Source organism: Anser brachyrhynchus (genome assembly GCF_964034855.1).
Source record: "Anser brachyrhynchus genome assembly, chromosome: 2".
NCBI lineage: Eukaryota > Metazoa > Chordata > Aves > Anseriformes > Anatidae > Anser > Anser brachyrhynchus.
Genome location: NC_137695.1, coordinates 40,969,305 through 40,985,708, shown reverse-complemented (window position 1 = coordinate 40,985,708; position 16,404 = coordinate 40,969,305). Strand labels below are relative to the sequence as shown.

General features: G+C 49.8%; 3 protein-coding genes and 1 long non-coding RNA gene across 6 annotated transcripts in view; 2 read left to right on the top strand and 2 right to left on the bottom strand.

Annotated features, from left to right (window-relative positions):
* The window catches only part of NR1D2 (nuclear receptor subfamily 1 group D member 2), a 23,435-nt gene extending 22,842 nt beyond the window's left edge, over positions 1-593 (bottom strand). Inside the window, exon 1 of the mRNA XM_080579717.1 lies at positions 394-593. Coding sequence (XP_080435843.1) covers positions 394-409 — 16 coding nt within the window. The 5' untranslated portion in view covers positions 410-593. The remainder of the gene's footprint in view (positions 1-393) is intronic.
* Positions 67-11,782, top strand: LOC308189585. Its single transcript, XR_013946451.1, has 2 exons — positions 67-237; positions 1,419-11,782. It is a non-coding gene; the product is annotated as an uncharacterized lncRNA (long non-coding RNA).
* RPL15 (ribosomal protein L15) lies at positions 11,510-16,117 on the bottom strand. Of its 2 annotated transcripts, none has more exons than XM_080579744.1 (4): positions 16,001-16,117; positions 15,047-15,231; positions 13,887-14,023; positions 11,510-11,870 (listed from the first exon to the last, which is right to left on the bottom strand). In XM_080579744.1, the coding sequence occupies exons 2-4, from the start codon at positions 15,216-15,218 to the stop codon at positions 11,565-11,567; spliced, it is 615 nt and encodes a 204-aa protein (XP_080435870.1). In that variant the 5' UTR covers positions 15,219-15,231; positions 16,001-16,117; the 3' UTR covers positions 11,510-11,564. The 2 variants fall into 2 exon arrangements, with proteins under 2 accessions (XP_080435870.1, XP_080435869.1); XM_080579743.1 differs by having other exon boundaries at positions 15,047-15,228; positions 16,001-16,116.
* The window catches only part of NKIRAS1 (NFKB inhibitor interacting Ras like 1), a 13,314-nt gene continuing 12,912 nt past the window's right edge, over positions 16,003-16,404 (top strand). The window contains exon 1 of one of the 2 annotated variants that reach the window (XM_080579735.1): positions 16,003-16,224. In XM_080579735.1, the coding sequence (XP_080435861.1) occupies positions 16,011-16,224 (214 nt within the window). In that variant the 5' untranslated portion in view covers positions 16,003-16,010. The remainder of the gene's footprint in view (positions 16,225-16,404) is intronic. The other variant, XM_080579736.1, reaches the window with a different exon arrangement.

Sequence of the window (16,404 nt, the reverse complement as noted above, 5' to 3'; positions counted from 1 at the left end):
CGCCGTTCCCCAACGGCCGCCGCCCTCCGCCAACGGTCACCTCCCCCGCTCCCCCCCCCCCCCGAATGTAGGTCAGGGCAGCGGCGGCCGCCTCACGTGTCCCCGCCGCCCGCCGCCCCGCGCCGCCGCCCCGCCGCGATTATGCAAGGCGCGCGTCACGGCGCCGCGCGGCCAATCAGCGCCCGCGCCGCGCGGAACGTAAACACAGCGCGCACATGGCCCCGCCGCGCCGGACATGTGAGGCGCCGGGCGCGCGACCGCGCCGCCCGCGGGGGCGCGCACGGGGGCTGGTGGGGACGGGGGGGGGGAGGAAGAGGAGGAGGAGGGGGACGGGGACGCGCGCGCTGCACCGCGCACCCGCCGCACTGCTCCGCTCCGCGCCGCGCCGCTTACCCGCGCTGACTTCCATGGCGGCGCCCTGCCCTGCCCTGCCTCACGGCCGTGTCTCCGTGCCCGGAGCAGCGCCGGGTGCCGGCTGCGGCCGCGGCCCGGCTCCTGTCAGCGCGGCGCCGAGCCCGCCGCGCCGCCCGCCCCTCCACAACAAAAGCCAGCGGCGGCCGCGCACAGTGCGGCACCGCCGCCCGCCCCGCCCCGCCCCGCCCCCGCGCCGAGGCCCCGCCCCCTCCCCGCCGAGGCCCCGCCCCCTCACCCAGTGACACACTTTTCCGCGCCGCCCGCCCCGGGCGCGCTCACGTGCGGCGGGCGCGTGCGGCGCTGCGGGGGGGGGGGGGGGAGGAGGAGGGGTGGGGGGGGGCGCGGCAACATGGCGGCCACACGGCACCGCCACCCCGGTGTCCGGGCTGCTGCTTGGGGGGGGGCTTCTCAGCCCTCCCCCCCAGATGTGGTTCCCACCCAGCCCCCCGAGGGACACGGTTCCCGCTGTGTTCATGCCTTCACGTAGGGCAGAATAAATCCTGTCACGGAGAGGCGGCGTGCTGCCGGCGTTTGTGCTCATGTGGCCTCTCTTCCCCACACGAAAGTCAGGGAGGCTCTTGGTGACCGCCTGGAGAGCGGTCTGGAGTCCATGTCTTCGGTACCTCAGCCACCAGTTGCTGAGGGAGACCTCATTGCTCTCTACAGCTACCTGAGAAGAAGGTGTGGGGAGCTGGGGGTCGGCCTCTTCTCACAGACAACCAGTGATAGGAGTAGAGGGAATGGCCTCAAGTTGCACCAGGGGAGGTTCAAGTTGGAAATGAGGAGACATTTCTTCTCAGAAAGAGCAGTCAGGCACTGGGACGGGTTGCCCAGGGAGGTGGTGGAGTCACCGTCCCTGGGGGTGTCCAAGGGAAGGTTGGACGTGGTGCTTAGGGACATGGTTTAGTGGTGACACTGGTGGTAGGGGGATGGTTGGACCAGGTGATCTTGGAGGTCTCATTCAGCCCTAATGACTCTGTGATTCTATGTGCTGTTCCCTGCAGGAGGCTTGCGGTGCTGGGGAGAGACTGAAGCGGGGTATGAACACGCCAAGGGGCAGAAAATGGGGGAAAGCACAGAAAGTGAGGCAGGAAGCTTCCACCTGTAGCTTCTACACTCCCTTCCTTCTCACCCCTAGGAAGAAATACAAGAATTTCCCCCTCTTCCCCCGTCACCCCACGCTTGTGGAGCAGCCCGAACTGCATCTTTAAATTCCAGAGATAGCAGAGTGACTCCCCGCCTGTGCTAAACACTCCCCTGCCCCTGGATGGGAGACCACACAGCAGCATTGCCGCAACAAAGGCTGACTGGGCTGCTACCTGCAGCTGATAGCTGATGGTGGGACAGGATGCACCTTGGCCACCTCACCAGAGGTATGCGGCATCCGATGACTCCTCTTTCCTCAGGCCTGGTGGTTGCTGAGGTCAGGGCAGGAGGCCGGTCCGTGTGGAGAGGCCCTCCTAAGCCACCCCACGCCAGCCAGGGACCCACCAGTTTCTGTCAGCAGGGATGTGCCTGCTTTTGGAGGGGTTGGGTTTCTTAAGTGCCTGGAACACGTACAGCGGGATTCATTTGATCCCCAAACACCTACTTTGCAAAGAGGAAAAATATGTTTACGCGAAGCGTGCCAAGGAGCAGCATCTTTTCAAGCCTCAACACCTCCTGGTGTTTTCTGCTTCTTTGTTCCTATTACTCCAGGAAAAAAATCTTATAACCTATTCTTTCTCTCGTTGACTGATGCTCACAACTACGCTGGCATTTTCACAGATCTACAGTGACTCCAAGGTCTCTTCCCTGCTAATTCACAGCTAATGATGGTTTACAAATAATGAAGGTTATTTTTGCCCATATGAAATACTTTGTCAGTGCTTTTCTGTCTGCTTAGTTTGCTTCCCGAGGTCCTTCTGAAACACGCAGTAATCTGTCTGTCCTGATCGATTTTGTGCTCTGCAGCTGCAGGTGGAACCAGTTCATACAAGCACGCTTCTCTTAGGTGAGGCAGCTGATACCAAACCCTATCCCAGCGTTTCCAGCTTCTTTACAGCAAAGATTTACCTGCTATCTTCTGTCACTAGCTTAAATGCTGCTCTCTAAAAGTCGCTATGATGATAGCTATGGCCATGACTTCTTACCTACATTAACGATATAAATAGCAATAACTCGCCTAACTAATCTCAGCCTCTGGAAGCCAGTAGAAATTTTTTCTATTGATTGTAGTGGGTCAAGCCCTACACAGTGTTTCCTGACCCCTTGCCCTACTTATTCTCCGTTTCTCTTTCACACACGTGTCTAACTGTTCAGCTGGTTGCGCTTTGTTTTTCTCCCTCTTGAAGCAAAACCCTGATAAGGAGGTCCCAGGGGTCTTCAGCTTGTCATCGCATCCCTTTGTGGACCGAATGTGTGCAGAACGCTTTAGGAAGAAGCAAAAGCTAAATATAGACCAGTTTAAAGCCTACCCATTAAGGGCATGCCTACATGACACGAATGCAACTTGCTTAGGTACCAGGAGCAGTGTAGTCATGGAGCTAAGTATAACCGAAACAGAGGAACTGGCTCGCAAATTGTTCACCCGCTCACACATCCTGTCTCTCCGTGCCAAGTATCAGAGGCTTGGAGGAAGATATAAAAGCTCATAATAGCCAGTTAAATGCTAATTTGCCCATAGGGTAACTTTCTTCCTGATTCAGCTCTTTAGCAGCCGGGTTATGGCCTGAAGCATGTAACACTTAAGCTTTTCTGTCTTAACCAAGTGTTACTGCAGATGTGCTTTTTATACACAGAAGCTGATAATACAAGTGATAATAGAATTAAAAGTACAGGAAATAATCTCTTGTAAAAGTGGCACGTTACACCTAGCCTCAGCTGCCCCTGCAGTTTTTCATGGACGGTGAGGACTTGGACCTTTATTCTAGAAAGACAAAACATTATTATGCATTAATAAAGCCTGTTTTTTTATGGCAGTAATATTGCTGCCCACCTTTTCCTTTCTGTGCTATAAATTACTTCATCTGCCGCTACATCATCTGCTTATCCAGCAAGGAAATCGTCAGCTAATGAAGCAAAGATGAGAGTATTTATTACTTGATTGGGCCGATCGCAATTTTGGGGAGATAAGCAGAGCAGATTGTGTTAAAGATGCATAAAAACTGCCCCTTACTTTCACCAAAATACCAAGATTTAGTGCCACAGCGTCCCAACCTTACGTTACAGGGACCATTGGTTCTGGTGTGTTGGTCCAGAGGGAGAGGGTTGCCTTTTTTACGTCCAGACAAAACAAAAGCTACTACACTGAAATTAGTGAAATTTCTCTGGGGGACAAACCAAAGCATATTCCAGCCCAGAGAATGATCACACGCAACTACCCAAAGGACAGTTGGCAATTTAAGGGCCAGGACAGCTTCACACTTTTACCAGCTCCATGTAGAGCAGTGTTTTTTCCTGAGCGTTGTCTCAGCGTGGCTAACTTGGAGGTTGGAAGATGACTTAAGGCCTGATGCTTCATGGTGCTGGGTTACATCAGGAGGTAAAACATGAAATACCCCATCAGACCTTGTACCCTCCTGGATCAGTCCCAGCTGATGAAACTTGAGTTCCTAAATGCTGTCTTCTCTGTTCTGCCAAGAGCCCGAAGAGTTAAAGTTATTAACTGGCTTCAGAATAAAATGCATTAGGAATAAATATGCTTTAGGATAAACCTATTAAATGGATAAAAATGCCATTACCAGTGGTGAAATACGATTGTGTGACCTTTTAAATAAATAAGCCTGCTATGCACCAAATTATGTCAGATAATAAGCTTTATACATGATAAAGTCATGCAGTCATTCTCAATCTTCAGGCTTTCAATGAGATATTGCTAGCCATAAAGGGCTTCTGAAATGTTACAGTAAAGAAAATTGCTTCCAGCTATAAAAATTTAACCATTAAAACAAATGTAGTTTCTCATAAAATTCTATGCGAGGCATTGGCAGCTAGAGGGAAATTTTGCTAGAAACAAACCATAGGTATCCAAGCTATTTTGGAAATAGACAACCCTTCGTAAAATAACTCAGATTCCAGGTAAATCTGGAAAAGCTCTATTGAAAGGAAAAGGGTTATAATCCCATAACACCAGTGGCAGATCGAAATTGTGTTCCTATGGTCGTAGAAATATGCTTGTGGGATACCTCTGGATACAAATGTTGCTATGGATCCAAGCTAACCTACACCGGTAATTTTGGTGCTTGAACAAACAGAGGAAATGCTGAGCTCTCTGGCTGCCTTGCGTCTTGGGGCTGTCTGTGTTATGCCTCAGCAGCTTGCCCAGATCGCTCCTGACGCAGCGAGGGTGGAAACAGAGCTGGATACGATCAGCCTGGTGAGTAGAGTCAGACGTGTTTCATCAGAGTCAGCCACCAGCTTCACGTGGGGCAGAACTGGCTCTCTGCTGAAAGTCAGAGGAAGTGTTTCCTGGCCTAAACCATTACAACAAAAAAGAATGAATGAAGCAAATTCTCTCTTTCATTCCAGTGATGATGAGCAAAAACCTCCCGGTGAGGCACGTACAGTTTTAATCAAATCATCAGGGTCGCTTCATCTATTGTTACACGGACATGAGTGAACGCCTGTAATTCCCAGCTGGGGTCTAAAAGACAACGCCAAGGACTGAAAAGTTGTAATTCCCCGCCACAATCAGTTACCATCTCCAAAGGCAATGCTGAATAACACATCAGGTGTTAACAGAAGGAAGCATTCCTGGTTTGTTTTGTTTTGTTTTCTGAGCTGGGAGAACGTAAACACTTTTTCTGAGGATAGAAAGAATCTCGTTCACCTCCAGTGAGAAGCACTGGCAGTTTTTCACCAACACCCTACCCAGACACAGCCAAGACGTCTGTCCGGGCAGGAGCTCGGCTGCATCCCGAAGTGCCTCCAGACACTTGCCGTCTTGTTTTATCGCGGCTCCTCAAAAACAGTCAATTGTAAGCATAAATCCTGCAGAGCCGGCACGTGATCGGCGGCGGAGGAACAGCTGCTCGTTATATAATCCCTCCAAACCATTGATGCAGCACTTCTCAGCGAGCAATCGCCTTGCTCTGAGTCATCTGGAAAGTCTCTGGCTCCGTGAGCTTCCAGGAGCAGACCCATCCCAACAGGTTGTGTTTCCACTTCCCATTTCAGATTACGGGAGGCGCCCTCTGTGTCATCCCGCACACGGCCACGGCCCGTGCCGGATGCCCCGTGGGAGTTGCTGGCAAGCGCTGGGGCTCGAGGCTCGCCGCTGGTGACTCGCCTGCGGGCACGGAGCAGCAAAACCCAGGGCATCCGCGGGGCCGGGAGATCCTCACCCTGCCGCTGGGAGGACGGATGCCATCAAGCACCGTGTCCCCGCTACCGTCACCAGCATGGGGGCTCGGTTAGCTCGCTCACTCTTCTTTTGTTCCTTCGAGGCAAAGCCAAGTCATAATCCGGCCACAGGTCGCGGATCTCAGCAGGGTGCAGAACATGGGGTCTGCCTTTGGATGAGGAGATCTGCTAGCTTAGGGGATCTCCTGCCTCCGAGTTGATGCCTGATGGACAGATCCAGCTATCTGCGCTACCAACAAAGCTGAGGAGCTCATTTTTCACAAAACCGACTGATCGCAACTTTGGCAATCTCACTCGTACTGAACACCACGACCAAAAAAAAAAAAAAAAAAAAAAGGAACTGAGTCAGCAGCAAGCAGGGCTGTAATAAAACCGGGAGAAACGAGACTGGTTGGGTTAGGTTGGCTGATAGGTGCCAAGAGAGCTAGGCTGGGGTTACCCCTTCAAGGGGAAAAGGGGGGAAAGATGGAAAGTAACCCCTCTCCTGATCCTCCTTCCCCCTGCATACAATGCAATTTCTTCAACCTTTACTGTCATCACAAAGTTCCTACAAAAGGATCATACCAGGCAACATTTAAACTGTAATAAAATTGATATGATTTTAGGACAAAATGTGCAAAAACATCAAGTTTCAGTGTTCAGTATGGTTTGGATAACATTCCAGTTCTCTCATTCATTTCGGCTCAATCATAATTGGGCTAAAATAAAAATTCAGGCTCAAAGCAGAACTCTTATTTCCTCATTTTAAAATGATTTTTTCTTAAAGTAAATTAAGAGTGTTTTCTGAATTGCACCTACTACAAGGCAAGACTGTTTAATAGAGTGGTATTTAAAAGTTTTCAGCCCTAAGTGTAAGGGACCATCAACAGAGAAAATAGAAGTCCTCTATTCCGTATATTTTACATAGTTTTATGATACTTGCATTTTTATTAAACCAGCCAATGAAAATAGTAACCGTAGCCAAGTTTTCGTTTAGTTTCAGGAATCCGAACAGTGATTCAGTTGTTCACAGTGGGTTGTTTTATTTCATCCCTTTTTTCTTCTCAACAACAAAAGTATCATAAAGCTAAGAACTGGGTTTCCAGTGTAACCAGTCATAGTAACTAATTTATTTTTTTTGTTTCCGACCGGTAAAGTGTAACCACTGCTTGAAAATTGCTGTTTGGGTACAACTGGGTACAAAACCCAACCATCAAGTGTAATCTAAAATATGTATTGTTCGTAAAGGGCAGCTAGCATCTTCCCAGTGCAAGTCATTGGCCTTAACGTGAAGAACTTGGTATCTTGTTATCAGTTCATGCCTTTTTTTTTTTTTTGTCATCTCTTTCTGTTAAGAATGGACAGTCAGGCGCCTACCAGAAATAAAATCACCTACATTAAGATTGGGAACTAGACCCTCCAGAATAAATAGAATCAATTGATTCATATAATTTGAATAAATAATGAATGTATATATGTAAAAAAAAATATATGAAAGTTTCATTTATTTCCAGCTCCTAAATTTATTTCCTAAATTTATAAATATTAGCTGGTTTATCTCTGTCCTTAGTTCTTACTGTGCAACCAAACCTCGTGTCTTCTCTCACAAGATCGTAAGTGGATGTTCTCCATGGACAACTGTAGCAATAACTTGTAAACAAAGTGAAAATAAGATGGGCTTTTCTATTTTACTTAAAAGCTTTCCTGTGACTTTGCTTAACCACACGCTGACAGGACTGCTATGCAAATAGTTGCAAACAACATAGCAACTTGTAAGGCGCCGCTTTTATGTGTAGCTCTGAATGAGCTGAAAACACCGAGCTCCGAACGCATCTCCTCTTCGGTGGGTTTGTGGAGGTTGTCTCACCCCCTGCCCGAGCTCGTCTGACTAATAATGAACCCCACGGAGGAGACAGGTGGGTTGTTACGGCGGATGAGTTGAACGGCCGTGATTCTCACACGAGGAAAGGGTTCGGGTAATTGCTTGTTAGTCACCGGGAAGCAATGCTGGAAGAAAAATGCATGAATAAATGAATGAGTGAACGCCGGAGTAATAAGCTACTTCCTACACTTGGCGCGTGAGCTCTCGGGGATGGCGACTCATTTTCATTACGCGCACAAGGGCTGCAGACGGACACCGCGGGCACACCGAGCTGCTTCGGTGCTGGGGGAGCCGGGGTCCGGCACGATCTGCCGCTGCTTCAGCCCGCTGGGTGCCCCCAGCATGGCCACGGCCATTCCCTGAGTGGAGGAGAGTTGACAGAATGAGATTAAACGGCATCTTCATTACACGAGAGCCTTTAATTATACATGTTATCACCGAATATCACTCGATACCGAATAAAAGAGCATTCTTTCAAATCTCAGGCGGTGACAAGGGGCCCAGAGGGACTGGGTGCCCGTCCTGGCTTTGCCAGAGGCCTCTCCTGGCACGTTAGCTCAGAGCCACCGAATTAAAGGTTGCGTAAGCAGCGCAGCCCGAGCACTTCCTAACTTCAGGGAGCGAGGCTTCGCAACCCGCGTGTAATTACTAAATTGGGGCTGATTCAGAAGCTTGACACATGCAGATAAGAGCAGCCCACGGGCTCTCCATCCTTCCACAGAGCCGCACGTTGCAGGCAATTACTTGAGGAGGATCGGATCAACACGTCGGTTATTTGCTCAGAGCCCCGGAACAGCGACCTGTTGGGCTCCAGCTGGACACGTGGCTGAAGCAGCGCTTCCAGCACTCCAGGTATTTTGGCTCGATAGTCTCAGAATCAGACCCGTATGTGCTACAAAGAGCTGTTCAAGGGCTAAAAGGTGGTTTCGCCATTTGGAGAGCGAGTAGATAAAAGAGTGGGAATTGGGCTTAATTTTTAGTCCCGCTTTTTGATTCATTAGCAGCCAGGGCTGTTCACGTGTAGTCACCTTTCTCACTGGGCCAAGGCTGCTGCACAACCGCCGCCTTTCAAGGACAGAGATGACAGCCCGTCCGGATACTACAGCCCTCCACTGCTTCGCGTTGAGACCCCCACAAAACCACCGATGCACCACGCTGCTCGCCGCCAGCAGCCCGAGCCCCGCGAGGTACCGGTGCCGGCCGGGTCTTACGGCACACAGGGCTGTGTTACACAAAGACTCCTGTGCTTCCGAGACGATGTAAGGAAACAATCCCACTCGCTGTTGATTAGCACCATCTGCCCTTTCCAACTCCGCTGGTGTTGCCAAGCGATGAGCCGCATGGAAAGGAGCCTACTATTTGCTTATGTAGAGAGCGCGCTGAATTACACAACCTGCTCTTACGCGGCCCACCCTTAGGAGGACGGAATTAGTTTTGACGGGTTTTGGGAAAACTGTCAGATCCTCACCTTCTACCAAATGCGAGGCAATTAGCTAATCTAGGTGGCTACGCAAAAGTGAAATCCACAGCCTCGTAAAGGCTGACAAGCGTTTTCTACAGCACCTGACATCAGGCTGGGACGGGCTGTTTAACTGTGGTGCTCATTTGGTCCTGTCTAGAAACCAGACAGCTCTTTTAATTACAGCTAAAACAGTGTCTGCTCGGAGCCAGAAATAAGCAGGCCTGCAAGCAGAGTGAAGTAGACGGCTTGAAAACGAATTACTGAATTCCTTTGTGTCTCATAGATTTCAGCAGTGAAATTCCTGGTGCCTCCTCATCCCCTGCTGCCCCCGGGTGCAGCTCGCTGCCCGCGTTTCACGCAGACTCGAGTGTAAGGAGGGCTGAACTCAAGGAACCGCCTCTCCCTGGGACAACTGCTAGGTCTCACTTGACTGATTTTCACCAGACCCGTAAGGAACACAGATTTGCAGCCTCTGTTGAACTTGCACAACAGGTTCAAAAATCATCAGTTATGAAAGGCGGGTATCACATAACCCCTCTAAGCCTGGTTTCCCTAGCTGACAGCCCCTCCCAAAAAAAATTGTCCTCAGTGTTCTGTGTTTTCTACAGATTTTAGTAGAGAGGATCATTTGCCTTTTGTCTTCACGCAAAAACTGCGCTGCAATTCCCCCTCCTTCCAACCCCAAGCACCAAGTCAAACAGAGCATAAGAAACATCCAGGGTGAGGAGATGCTAGGGCAATCTGATCTCCCGGAGACCCAAGATGAACTGTACGGACTCTGAGCTTCCCTTGAAAATAATACCCTCTGCTTCGAGTTACTTCGCCTGCCTGGTACATACCATGCCCTCTCACATGCATCTTCATCGGCGGACTTTAACGAACCCTTTGAAGGGGACAGTATTTTCCGCCCTTTTTTAGAGTTCAAGATGCTACAGGAACGCGAGGGGAAACCTCACGCAAGGTTAACTGAGGAGGATTCTCCCCCCCCCACGCACACCAGCAGTTTCGAACCCTGGCAAGTGACACAGCACGAGTGCTGGCAGCCCGGTCGTCTGGTACTGCCTGCCCCGGATCACCAGCAAGGGTTGTGAACAGCTCAATAAGCACGAGCAAAGTATCACTGGATTCCAAGCTGTTACCTTAAAAAAACGAATGGGACACGTTGGTCTTGCAGCACTAAAGCCCTTAAACCTTAAAAAGCAGGGAAGCACCAGCTCCCCTGCATGTTCGAGGGAGGCCTCATTCACTGAATTTGCTCCTAGGTCCTCCCTCACAAAAAAGGTTAAAAAAACCATCGCCCTTCTTTCACGGAGCAGACAGCACTTTTTAACATAGCCACAGAAGAATCCTTTGAATTTTTTTCTTGTTTGAACCAAACAAAATGTAGCGTGAAAGAAAGGATTGCTCTCTTGAGCTCTTCTTCCTGACTAGAAGAACACACTGCCAAGAAGCCTCTTCTTCAGATTACACTCCTTCTGAAAAACGGATCAATCAGAGCAAATGAGTTGGGTTCTTCAGTTTCTCAGTTGAAATGTTGGACGCATCAGTCCCAAAACTACTAATATATTTTTTTTTTTAAATCCCTTCCACACAACCCAAGTTGAAGGTCTGGGAAAATACAAGCTAGTTCTTAGGCCTTCTAACAATCCCTTCTCTCAGTGTGCATGTACAAGTCGACTTTGTGCTAAAAGGTCACACTAAGTTCTCAAAACGCAGCCCGTAACACATTCATCTATAGCAGTCTGTCATCCAAATGTGATCGTTTCAACACCTGAGCATGCTGAGTAAATCAAAATGCTGCTCTTCAACACCACAAAAGTGTTCTCTGGTATCAAAAGGCAGATCTAAGATACTGTCTCCAATACAAAATGAATGGCCTGGAATACTGTGCAAACTACGTAACACCTACACTACAGTAAAAATTAAAATACTGCACACCTCAGCGAACGGAGCAAGCTGCACCTTTCCATCCTGTGCTTAGTTGGTTTAGCCCATGTTTGCTGATAGACAGGCTCAACAGCTGCTTTCACGCTGAAGATGTACAAAAAAAAATGAGAACTAGTGTAATAAAATTGTCATTAGTATTTAATCACCTGTAAAAAATAAACTAGCACTTTCAGTTTACATCTCATTGCACAAGATCAAAGCAGGCCTTCGGTCTAAACACAGGAAAAGTGACTCCCACCTACAGACAGTGAAGAAATATACTCGCATCAGCAAAAAAGAACGTGGACTAGCCATGGAGCATTCAATTTGCACTGCACAGCCTTATCCAAAGCGAAACCCATCGCAAGGCTTCCAGGCTCGGGGTCTAGAATTTTCATAAATACCAAATGACATTTTCAAAACGCTTTCAAAATATGGAAACAACTGAACTCCTGGAGAGCGCTACACTTCTCCGCGTAAGACAAGAAGCAGCAGAAGCACTGTTTAGATAAATTCAAGAACCCGCTCAGCTTTATTAGATCGTTGTGTTTACAAGAATTAGCGGTAGCGGTGCAGCTGCAGGGTGTTGCGTCTCCTCCAGGCAGCGCGGCGCGAGCCACCGATGGTGTGATGGAATTTGTGGCCCTTGCCCAGGCCGCGGCTCTTGCGCCCAGCTGACGTCAGGCCACGCATCTCCCTGTGCTTGTGGACGGGCTTGGTGATCCACTGCGTGTCAGGGTTGCGCCTGATGGCCTTATGGAAGGGGTCGATCAGGATCACTTCAAAAAACTTGTACGTGGAATCCTCCCCCACCCAGTAGGAGTTCAACACTCGCAGAGCCCCGCAGTGACGGCCAGCACGCTCCTGGAAGAAAAAATCCACGTGAAAGGCTATAAAAACATGGAGGCAGGGACACCGCTTTTAGGCGAAGGGCATGCAGAAGGAGATGAGTAACTCAAACCTAAAATTTTGTACTGCTAGAATTTTCAATTTGCCCCGAGTGAACCTTCCCCTCCTCTTATCCCCAGAACCATACAACCTCTGGCTGCAAAAACACCAGAAAGAAGTATTGACTAAAGGAATATGTATTCAAAAAAAAAAAATGCTGAATTCCTTAGTGATACAGGTTCTAAAGAATGTAATGAGGAAGGCATTTGGTTGACAAAAGAGAAGAACTGCTTTGTACACAGAAGCACCCAATGAGTAAATACACCGAGAGAAAAACAACTTCAAGGTGGAAATGAAGACCACAAGCTGCACTTGGGGCCATGGAACAATCTTTTGTGGAACGTTACAAAAGACTGATCCAAAGTTACCGGGGAGGAAGACCCTTCTGCAGGACCTAAGTCCATACTGATATGAAAAAATGAACAGCTGATGTAGCAAGTTCCACTATTCCTATCCTCGGTTGTAGTTGGAAAGAAAACAGTCTTAGTTTAGGAAACTAAGCAGAAAATACAAGTTTTGAAACTCAATCTGCCTCTTCTGTCAAGAAAACTCCTTGTTTTACTTAATACTATCAGTGTGTTTAATCCCAGGACTTTCTTTATCGTCACCGTGGGAAAGTACGAACCAACAGATCCCATGGATCTTCTGTCCCAGTGTGATCCCAACCTATTACCACCGTCTTCCACTAAACCTCAGCTGACCGTTTCCTGCATATGGAATGGATTTTCTTCAAGTCCTTGTCTTACTCTAGCACGCGGCAGTGACACATACTGAACATTAAAATACCACCCGCCCCCAACCAGCTTCTATTTGGGGATGACGGCTACAATCACGGTTTGGCATTTCTGTAATAGTTTTATCTGAAGAACAGAAGTCTTCCAGAAGAAAGCAAGCCAGCTTTTGGACCAAAACAGAGGGCCAACAACCCCTTGCACGAGCTGTCATCACAGCCGAGCATATGGTTAGCCATCAGACGTCTGGGAATAGCGTATATGAAGAGCACACCGTGAACACTCGACATTAAAAATACAGTTCTGTGTTTTTACACATCACCTCTGTTTTAAAATAGCATTAATGCTCCGCTTAATGATGTAAAGACAATGAGCAGTCTTCATTCTTTTACAATGCCTCTCTTTCAGAGCGCAGACTCGTACTGTTCTAAGCCATGGAGTTTTTTCCATAGGTGAGAGCTACAACCCTTCAACGCTACTCCTGCTGCGTCACTGCGAAATTTAACGGAGATCGCCCCGAATGAAAGCTTCCATTTTCAGTATTTTAGCAGGCGACAACAGCATTTAACGAGAAGTTAAACCACCAATCTTCAGCTTACCAGTTCCCAAAGTGTTTTTGTTTTTTTTTTTAAATAAGAATGTCTCGTGCATTCTGTTTTCAGATCCTACGATACAGCTCAGTACACTGCACAGCACTCTTACTACGCAAACATGTGCTGCAGACTTTAAGAGAGGAACTTGCTCGTGCTTTGTTAAGGATCCTTATCTAAAGTTGGCAATGCATGCATCATGGTAGGGAACATAAAGGCAGGTTTTACCAATGACCCAAGTCAGGCACTTTAGCGTATTTGAATTTTGAATCCTCATGCCTAACCCCTTATTTTACAGGAGTTTATCCTAGTAGCACGTCTTTCCCTGCACACATTGTGCCATACTTCAGAAAGAGGAACACGCTGCAAACTTCAGCAAACCACCTCAGCAGTACTTCCTCCACCTGCTACCTGCGAAGTCGGAATAGTTTTTCGCATTTGTCTCAGTACCGCTTTTCAAAACATCCAGGTGCTTTCCTGCTATCAGCATTCAAGATTTCTACCTAACACATTAGAGGAACAGTTATTTTGTCTCTGAGTATTTTCCACTTTTACAGGCTGGTCATGACCTTCGTAACCCCCGTTTTCTGAGCAATAACCAGAACACTCACCTCTGCTACGGACTGGAGGCTGCGGGCAAACTTCAGCTGGTTAACACCATGATGCACAGGTTTGCCATAGGTTGCACCTTTTGGGACAGGGCGCTTGCGGCCACCACGGCGAACGCGGACGCGGTAGATAACATAACCTACAAGAAACGGTGACTTTTAGCCTAGCCAGTGCAAATTACGGTGAGGCGACTTAATGCCCATACTGCATTTGCAACCCCTAAAATTTTACAGGAAACACTGCAAAAAAGTAGGTCACTGTACCAATCTCTGCTAAAATCTACAACTCACGGTGACTAGCGCAGGGTGTTTTTGATATTTCTATTGTAACTGAATAATGGAAGCGATGTATCGTTGTGACTACTTTCTAGTTCCAAACCAGAGTTTATGGCACCTTTCCACTGTGCGCTTCCATATAAACCAAGAACAGCTGTAGCTATGCCGTAACACACACAAAAAAAACATCCTAAACCCTCCCCACTCCAAGAAAGCAACGAAGCAGTCACCTCAGAACTAAAATGCCACACTGCAAGTGCAGCATTCATAAAGCACCGAAGCACAAGCCATCGATAAACCCTGCGGAAACCTGACCACTGAAAAAGGAGGAAAAGAAACCTCACAAACAAACGTAACAGTAGCTTCTTTACTTTTTTATTATTATGGTGAGCAAACATTCTGCCTCAAAGATTTGCTCAAGTTTCAGATGGATGCCCGCTTTCCCTGAGTTTGTTTCACTCCCCAGTAACTGTTTCCTAATGACGACACAAACTAATTTAACCTTGGCAAGCCCAGACAGCTGTAATGTAGCTAACTTGTGGAGACTGGTGGCAAAATCTGGCCAGAGAAAGGAACCCCCATACCCACAAATCTACCATGCTAAAAGCATTGGTCAACGTTGCAGCAATAACACAGCGCAAGAGCAGGAACTGAAGTCAAAATCCACTTGGTCTTCACCTGCCTAATTGACCACATAGAGCATGAACTCAAAATTACATGAAATAAGGTTTGGGATGCAGGCACTGCTGTTGATTTAACACATTTATAGCAGTATTTCATCGAGGACACTTCAGGCTTTTAGGAGGCGTTCCAGCTTCTGATTTTGGCATTCTACTCTCAGTTAAGGAAGGAAGCAAGCTGACAACACAGCAGCTCCACCTCATTACCTTGCTTGGCCTTATATCCCAGCCTGCGAGCCCTGTCTGGCCTGGTTGGCCGCGGAGCGCGGTGCAGGGCAGAGAGCTGGCGGTACTGCCAGCAGCGCACACGCAGGAGGAACCGCATCACGTCCGACTGCTTTTTCCTCCATAGCTCCTGGATATACTTGTAGGCACCCATGGCTGGCTACCTGCTGAGATCGAGAGATCAATGACAAGAGGGCAGTAATTATCATTCTGAATTTGAACAGCTTCCCATAAAATGACACAGCATGAGGCCATGTTAACGTGCATATAACACTGCTGGAACCCAGTATGACTGTGTGCTGTTTTGTAACTGTTGGTACACTTGGTAACATGGCTCCCCTTTAGGGAGTAGGGCACGCAGCTACCATTTTGAGGAATTTTCTTCCATTTCACGCGTTCTTTAGCGTTGACCTGCGCAGTTGAGGAGCTGGTGCCTCACGTGCTTCAGATGTTACCAACACCGACAGCTAACACCTGAACCAAGCTGTGAGTGCTGCTCTTTGACGACGTACGTGACTGTGAGGGGCACGGTGTTAGTTTATAACGTGGTTTACGCATCCCTAAACGCTGAGAACCCAGCTCCCAGCAATACGCAGAGATAAACCCAACGCCACCCAACCGCCACTCAGTTCACCATCCAAAATCGGAGCTCGCTGCGCCCGCAGACGACCTTTCTGCGCCCTTCGACGGGCATCAGCCCACCTCTCCCCGCCCCCCGCCGCCATTTCGGGACCCCCGACGGCCCGCAGCACCCCCAGCGCCCCGCACCCACCGAGCGCCCCGCGGCCTAACGCCCCGCCGCCCTCCCGCAGCCCGGGGGCCCTCCGCCGGCCTGGGGCCCGCAGCCCGGCCGCCGAGCAGCCCCGCCGCGCCCCGCGGGCGGGTGGATGACGGCGGATGGCGGCGGATGGCGGCCCGGGCCCCGCGCAGACGTACCCCGCACCCGATGGCGCCCCACGCCGGAAAGGAAGAGGCCCTCCTCCCACAACCCCCCGCGGCGTCACCGCGCTTCCGGCGGCGGCCGCGGCGCCTCATGGGTAATGTAGTCACGGCCTCGACTGGCCTCCCGGCCCCGCCCCGCCCCTCCGTGCCAGCCAATGGGAGCGAGGGGGCGGGGCCCGGCGCGGCGCAATGGGGGCAGCGGGGGATGCTCAGCCCAGGTGCGCGCGCGCGCTGGGGCCGGGGGCGCGCGGGGCCGGGGGCGCGCGGCGCGGGCACGGCGGGGGGCCGGGGGCTGTCCTGGGGGCGGGGGCTGGGCGGGGGGGCGGCCTCTGGAGCAGCCCCGGGTTGGGTTGGGGTTGGGGTTGGGGTAAGGGGTTGACATAAACACGTCCTTAGGA

Bases quoted from the DNA above. Each gene is read 5' to 3' on its own strand.
- RPL15 (XM_080579744.1), bottom strand. From the start codon at position 15,218: ATGGGTGCCTACAAGTATATCCAGGAGCTATGGAGGAAAAAGCAGTCG. The intron at 14,024-15,046 runs GTAATGAGGTGG...CGTTTCTTGTAG, and splicing joins GGGATATAAGGCCAAGCAAG to GTTATGTTATCTACCGCGTC. The intron at 11,871-13,886 runs GTGAGTGTTCTG...TTTTTCTTCCAG, and splicing joins GCCTCCAGTCCGTAGCAGAG to GAGCGTGCTGGCCGTCACTG.